The sequence below is a fragment of the Sciurus carolinensis genome, chromosome 13 (genome assembly GCF_902686445.1).
Source record: "Sciurus carolinensis chromosome 13, mSciCar1.2, whole genome shotgun sequence".
Taxonomy (NCBI): domain Eukaryota; kingdom Metazoa; phylum Chordata; class Mammalia; order Rodentia; family Sciuridae; genus Sciurus; species Sciurus carolinensis.
Genome location: NC_062225.1, coordinates 42,896,673 through 42,904,775, shown reverse-complemented (window position 1 = coordinate 42,904,775; position 8,103 = coordinate 42,896,673). Strand labels below are relative to the sequence as shown.

At 37.3% G+C, this 8,103-nt stretch overlaps 1 protein-coding gene across 3 annotated transcripts in view; it reads left to right on the top strand.

The window, feature by feature from the left end:
* Positions 1–351: 351 nt before the first annotated feature.
* Positions 352–8,103, top strand: part of Papolg (poly(A) polymerase gamma) — a 34,488-nt gene continuing 26,736 nt past the window's right edge. For all 3 annotated transcript variants that reach the window (XR_007104729.1, XM_047523114.1, XM_047523113.1), the window contains exons 1-3: positions 352–582; positions 3,901–4,062; positions 5,685–5,751. Coding sequence is in view for 2 of the 3 variants with exons in the window: in XM_047523114.1 (XP_047379070.1) it covers positions 566–582; positions 3,901–4,062; positions 5,685–5,751 (246 nt within the window). In the remaining variant the exon portion in view is untranslated. The remainder of the gene's footprint in view (positions 583–3,900; positions 4,063–5,684; positions 5,752–8,103) is intronic.

Here is an 8,103-nt window from a genome sequence, read left to right as displayed (position 1 = left end):
GATTACGTTTGACTACACCTAATTAAATTAAAGATGTGGGATAATTGAAGATTTAAAATTGTATTTGTTAGGCAAGCCTGTGGTATTTTTAAAATATATACATGCTTTCATCGGAGAAACAAGAAAAACATATTTCCCAAATTACATTCCAAGAGATTTGCTTGGATTGACAGCCCCACGGACAAAGGAGAGAACCAAAAGCTTTTTACCGATCTGCGTTCCCAGTGAAAGCGCTCACCCCCTTGTGGGCGGGGCCAACGCAAGCCGAAAGCTGAGCGGGCGTGGTCGAGGGCGGGCCCGGGACCCAGGGGCGGGGTTGCAGGGGACGAGAGGCAGTCTGGGAAGCGGCGCCATATTGGCGTCGTCCGCGCTGTATTGTCATAAATAGAGCCGGTTTTGTGGTGTTTTCACTACTCGTTTGGATGCCTCGGCTATAGTAAGTGGGAAAGTGAGAGAGCAAGCGAGCTGCAAGTGACTGGAGGAAAGTGGATACAGGAAGAAAGGAGGAACGAGAACAGGACTCCACAGCGAAAGACACTCGCTGAAGAGGGAGACGCAGGAAGCGATGAAAGAGATGTCTGCGTAAGTGGTGGGGGGCGGCGGTTGAGGGCGAGGTGGGGAGAGGTGTGCTGAGGTGGTCATCCCAGGGCTTCATTTCCCTTCATGTCCCTCGTGCCCTGACCGCACCTTGCCTCAGTGTTCTCCTTCCCGGTTCCCAACCGGTCCGCAGTGGCACCTCCCCTACACCCGGCGGCTTACCTAGCCAACCCTGCCTGAACTCGGGGACTCTGGAGTCCTCATCTACCCCCACCTGTCCCGCCTCTGAGGACGCCCCCAGACACTGATGAGGAGGGCGAGAAGTGCTTGTGCCCATGGGGAGAAATTGTCGGTCACTCTCCTGTCCTCAGCAGTGTCTGAGCCCGTTTGCTCCTGTCTGCATTGGCGCAAATACCATCCCCCTGCCTCCCCCTCCTCCCTGCCGGAGTGGCTGTCTTCAGGTCTTTAGGAGTGAATGACCTATCCCAGCCCATGGGTTTCTCTTTGATAAAGGCTAAGGTCTTTTCGCCGACGACGCCCCCTCCTCAGGCCTCCCCACCTGCCCATAATATCCACCGGTCTGTACCTCCTGCTCACACTTTGATAAGTCAGAAACAGTTTCTTTGCTTTTTAAGATTTTGTCAGAGCTTCTTACATTTCGATTTATTGGGAATTCAAACATATATATATAAAAACTGCAAAGAGCTGAAACACCATTTGTGCCACCACCCATTCCTTCCAAAGACTAACACGCTGTGTGTACATATATCTGTATTTATTTATTTGTTTATTTAAAAGAAGTCAAACATTCTAGGTACATTTGAAGGACTCTCGTACCCTCTTATCTGGTCCCATTCATGTCCCTCTTCATGGATCCCTACAGTCCTGAATTTGGTGTTTATTGTTGATGCATCTTTTTATACTTTATATACGTGTGTGTCTATAATAGCTGTCATTGTTTTACTTGTTTTTAAACTTTATAACTAGTATCACACTTGTCATTCTGCAGCTTGTTTCTTTAGAGCAACATGGTATCTGAGCTGTTCATGTTAATAGTTTCAGTTTTAATTAATTTATATTAACTAATGTGTTGTACTCTATCATAGGGATATGACCTAATTTAGTCCTTTTCCTGTTAGTGACTGTTTTAGGATATTTTAGGTTTTTAATGTTACAGTGTGGCAGCAAACATTCTTTTACATGTCTTCTTGTCCACTTTACTAGACTTTCTCTATGGTGTTGCCTATAAGTAAAATTGATGGGTTGAAGGGAATGTGCAATATGCTGTTTACAACCCCCACCCCCTCCTGTTTAGATGTGGGAGGTTCAGAACCCTAGATTTGAGATTTTTAGTGTCAGTAGGGACCTCAATAGCCAACATTTTGAGAATACATAAAGAAATTGAGACCTAGGACCATAGTGTCAGAAGTAGTTATGAAGGAGAAAACAGAATGGTGCAAAGAGGTTTTGGAGTTCAGATTTTGGCTCTTTTTCTCTCTTTGAACCTGAAGTTCTTGAGATTAATTGAATGGTAATATTTAAGCAGTCTGTCCCATCTCTTTATCATATATATGTAAGCAAACACAAACAATACCAGAATACCTCTGTAGCTCACTTAAGATAAAAAGCCAAATCTTTTGAAGGAAATACAATTTGAGTGGGGCACAGTAGGGCACCCCTATAATCCCAGCTACTCAGGAGGCTGAGGCAGGATGATTGCAAGTTCAAAGCCAACCTCAGCAACTTAGCAAGGCCCTAAGCAACTTGGCGAGACCCTGTCTCAAAATAAAACGGCCTGGCAATGTGGCTCAGTGATTAAGCACCCCTGGGTTCAATCCCTGGTACCAAAAAAAAAAAAAAAAAGTGTGTGTGTGTGTGTGTATATATATATATATATATATATATATATATATGACAAAATAACTAATAGACATTTACAAAATCAATGTTGGAGAAAATTAAACTGGTATTGATGTTCCCCCTTTGTTTCTTGGAGTCCTTTTGGAAGGTATAGGCTCTTTTATCTTCTATTTGTTTTTCCCCTTCCTCCCAATGAAATCTTTACCTAAAGAGCATGCCTTATTTTGTGGATTTAATAGTAGTGTTAAGCCAATTTTTGACTACTTAAAATCTAAAAACAAATAGTCACTATTGTATTTTTGTGATTAAAAATTTTAACATAGTAATTGTACATATTTATGGGTACAGTTATACTTCATGAATATAACATATAATCAGATTATTATAATACCAGATTAGGACAATTACATATATCACCTTAGACATTTGTTGGAAACATTCAAATTCATCAGTTTTGAAATATACAATAAATTGTTGTGAATTACAGTTGTCCTACTGTGCCATGAACTGCACTTGTGTACCCATTAACCTTCCTCTATTCTTCTCTGTGTTATTTTTATACAGCTAATTTATTCAAGTAAAAGACTGCTTTTTATTTTTAGATTACATTCTTACTATTACTTGTTATGGATGGCCCTTAGTGAAAGCCTGGTGAAGATAGATGGTAAGGGTAGTTGATTAGTGTATGTATTATTCTTATTTTACTTTCATAGCAAAATAAAATTGTACAAATCCTTATGAATTCCAGACTTTATTTTGAAGTTCTTGATTCATGTAAACCCCAGATCTCAGAAATTTGTAGCACCTTATTTGAAAATGTAATTTCCTGATGGCTAGGGTCTGTGAAGGATCATTTGTATCCAATAAAAAAAAAAAGGTTGTCATTTAGTGTAAAGAATTGGATAATTATTCAGTGAAATGTTATCAGTGCCTCTCCAAAATGAAGAGTTAAGACTACAAAATGGTAGGATTATAACATTCTGATTCAAGCAAAGGGTGTTGAGTTTTCCAAGGAGAAATCTTTTGTGATTTCTTTTTAAAAGCCAGATTATTTCACAAGGACCTTCTGATGGTATGTTTTGTTTCTTTCTTAGGAGAAAAAAACCATTGTTTTTACCAAGAACTTTCTTTCAAGTGTTTGCATTTCAAAGATTCTAGAATGTAGATGGTACTTGACTTAAGTCTGCAGGGTGTAGTGGAGGTAGCCCTGGCACAGATCCCATTCAGGCTCTTTGCATTTGAACTGAGTGGTGTTATGCCAACACATGCTGCTTTTGGCTTGAAAAGACATTTGAACCATGAAAACTGGAGGCAGTATAAATGGCCCTTCATAACATAAACACATACCCATTTTTCCTTTTTAAAAAAAAGTGCCTGCCCCAACTGTTAGTACTAAATAAATTTCTAGGGTAGCTCAGTTAACATGAATGAATTGAGAGGATGAATGTATCAGTATGATATGATACTTTAAATTTTTTCTGCTGTTTTCTTTTTCTTGAACAGAAACACCATGCTGGACAGCCAGCGTCAACAAAAGCATTATGGAATTACTTCTCCAATTAGTTTGGCATGTCCTAAAGAAATTGATCATATTTACACGCAAAAATTAATCGATGCCATGAAACCATTTGGAGTATTTGAAGATGAGGAAGAATTGAACCACAGGTATGTCATTGAAAACTGTAAAATATTTTATTATATCTTATTGAATCATTATTTCCACAAACATATATTAAATGCTTCCTATGTCTCTGCCTAGAGATACCGAAATGATAAAAAGAAAATTCTTGGCCTTCCTACGGCTTACATTTTAGGTGGAGGTTAGAGGAGACTAACAGTCAAATGAATAAAATAAATATAGTATTACACACAAGTGCTACTGAGAAAAATAAAGCTGGGAGTAGAGGTTTTCAGAGAAGGCCTCATTGGGAAAGTGACATTTAAGGGAAAATGTGAAGATGAGTGAGAGTGTGGATATTTGAGGGATGAACATTCTGGATAGAAAACCTGAGGTGAGAGTGTACCTGGTATGTTTGAAAAGTACATAGCAAGTTCAGATCTCCTGAGTATCTGAAGCAGAGCAAGTAAGCTGGGAAATTTGGGCTTAAAGAAAGTGAGGTGGGAAGGACCTTGGACATTGGACCTTGTAAAGCATTATCTGTCGGGGTTTCGGCCGGACCCTGGCCCTAGGTGTGACAAGGCTAAGATGGCGCCTGGCAGTGAGCCAGAGCAGTTAACTTTTGCACAAACAACTGACATTATTTTGAGGAAGTTCCAGGGATTGGCTAAGCTCCCTGATGGACAGTACAGGTCCACTATATGCCTGCCTTCGCTGCCTGTATATGTTAATGCTCTCCCCTCGTGCAAAAATGCTGATTGGTTACTGTACTATAGATATTGTAGTGGAAGTTCCTCAAAGAGGGAACAAAGAAAGAACTAAGAGAAAGTAAGCGCGCAAAATAAAGAGCTCATAAAAAAGAACCAGGTTTGCGTCTCGTCTCTCTGCGGGCAGGGAGCGCGACAATTATCAAGGTTTCAATTTATTTTGAATGAAGCAGAAAGCTATTAGGGCTTTGAGGAGAAGATTAACATGATCTGACTCCTGTTTTAATATAGTCACTCTGGCTACTAAATTGCGAATAGTCTGAAGAAGTGTGCAAGGGCAGAAACAGAGAGATTACTTAAAAGGCCATTATAATAACCCCAGGAGGAAATTAAGGAAAAGCAAGTTTAGACAAGTCAGGAGTTCAGTTTTGTATGCTATCTTTGATATCCCAAACCCTCCTTTTATTTTTTAATGTGGATTTGTTTATGGGATTGACTGCAAATTTGTTTTAATACCAAACTGCTTTTATTAAATAATATACTTCACAAATTAGCTAATAATTTACCCATTTTAATTACTCAAAGAGTTATGACTGGCAGTGAGCAAATGCTAGTCTCTAGTACCACATTGAGTTTATTTAATTACACAATAAAGCAAAAAAAGTTGACAATTCTCTTGGCCTCTGCAACTCATTGAAAATAACTTTATGATTTTTACTAGATTTTTTGAATTTTGAAAATAGTTCAGAGACCAAAATACTATCATCACATTTGACATCTCTTTGGCAATCTTAGAGATCTAAGAATGCCAAAAATGTGCTGTGTATCAACAGATGTGATAGTATTAGCCTGTATACAATGTGCTTTTACTCGAACACCAACACAGAGATACTGCCTGTGTTTATTTCTTCAGTATTTTTTAAAGTTTTAATCTTAAGTTTTAATCTTACTTTTTATTATAGGTTGGTTGTTCTTGGTAAATTGAATAATTTAGTAAAAGAATGGATTTCTGATGTCAGTGAGAGTAAGGTAAGATTCTATACTACATGGAATTCAAATTTCATTAGGTCCTGGTCTTTTTTCCTAGCAATAAGATGCAAGAGTTAAGAATTATCTGAAACACATTATAACTTGGCTCTGTGATATACTTGAGGATGAATTAGTCTAGACAATTAAATTTCTAAGTAGATGAGGATTTACCCCATTTACCCCTGCAAGGCCACATAAAAAAAATTTTTTTTACCCATATGTAGTAGGCGAAAATTTAAGTGTCAGGAGATTTTATTTAAAAAGCTAAATTTCAGACTTCTTATGAAACATCAGATCTGGCAACACTGGGCCTGCTTTTGTACCCAGCAGAAAGGCATGAATGGGACTTGGTTCCTGCCTTCTAGTAAGTACTCCATACTTCCTGCCCTCACTATTGCCTGTTCTTTCTGACAAAACAACTGCCATTTATCAATTTTTGTATTTCTCATGTGGTAGTCCCTTATCTGCATACCTGCTTGACCCCTAAGACATAGGAGTTTGCAAACACAAATTTATAATTATGCATGTAGTTAAACTATTTTTCCTCTGAATTATATATTTTTCTTTTTTTAGAGTATTTTGAATATAATTGAGCTTTCATTATTGTTTCATAATCACTGGATATTATTTTGATGGCTGTATTACAATTAAATAGGGCATGTTCAACTGGGTGCTCTTCAGTTAGCATTTCCTCACTATAAAAAAGTTCCTGAGACAGGCTATTTATGAAAAAAGAACATTGAGTTCGTAGTTTCGGAAGTTTAAGTTCAAGATTAGGTAACTGGTGGATGGCAGTAGCAGGAGTTCATGTCAGAGCAAGTATCACATCCCCATCCAGGAAATACAACCAGTGGTGTTTCACGGTTCTCTTTGTGGGCACACCCCCAGTTAGTTAAGAACCACCTGCTAGACCTTAACTCTTTTTTTTTTTAGGTCTTACCTCTTAAAGGTTCATACCATCTCCCAATACTGTCATCATAGAGACCAGTCCTTTAACATATAAACCTTTCAGGGGGACAAGTGATTTGCTCATATTCAGACTAATTTTCCTTCATCAAGTAACTCAAACTGTTGTATTTTGAATTTTTTATTTGTTTTTTTAAAACAGTAACCCATCTCTCCCATTGTGGCAATCAATTAAAAAATAAGTGTCTACCAGTTGGCAACATGGGTGTCTTCAAAGTCCCTTTCTGCCCCCTAGTCTACATGAGTTTAGAAATTAGGTAAACATCTACTGTAATTATTTCTTTTACAACTTTCATTATTTCTTTTTATACCTATGATAAATGTGTAGATTTGATTCTTATAAACAGTGACTCAAGTAAGGTTAGGATTCTCCTAAGACTTCAGTCATTGAGTTTAACAGTCTTTATGCTGCTTACTTTTGCTGCCAAAAGGCTATCTGGCTCATTTCTGAGCTCTCAGCAAGTTTATCAATAGCTGAGAGTTTGTTAGATACATCAAATTCTGAGCAGGTGCTTGTTAATAGTAATCAAAAAGTTTTAACATTTTTCACTAAGTAAATAAGGTAATTGATCATTGGACATTTTCTGTGTCGACTATAATTCTTTGGTTTATGCATATTTTAGTTTGGAAAATAACTGAAGAGTTTGTGTTAGAAACTCTAAATGATCTAGAACCCCAAGTCAGATTATTTCAGCCAAATGACTATGTTAAAAATATTTTACCAAAAAAAGATATATATATATATGTGTATATATATGCATATATGTATATATATGTGTGTGTGTATATACATATATATATATATATGGGGTTTTTTTTAGCCATGATTCAGTGTATTTTTCAGTGTATTTCTCACAAATCATGCAAGGTTCTTAAATTTTAAAGTAGAAGTAAACTGAAAGATTTTAGCATTCTGGCTTCTTTATCTTTTTGATTCACGTTAGTCATTAATATTCCTTTCTAACTATAAAATTGTGATGTTCTCAAAACATTAATATTCATTAAACAGAAGAAGTAACAAACATTATATCCTGCTATACAGGTAGTTCTATTCAAGTTAATGAACAGATATTCTTTTTTGGTGGTACTGGGGATTGAATCCAGGGCCTTAGTACTTGTGAGGCAAGCACTCTACCAACTGAGCTATATCCCCAGCCTGAGCAGATATTCTTGTACTAGATATTGTAGGAAAATTCCAAGAATAGACACAATTCTCACCTTTGAGGATTTAAATATGGTTAGAGAGATGAGACATTTAAGGGTTAATAAGTGTAGTATAAAGAATTTAGAGATTATAATAGTGGAGGAGCACAGAGGAAAAAGAACTTATTACTGAGTGAGAATAATCAGGGAAGACTTCATGGAAGAGGTAGAACTTGAAATGAA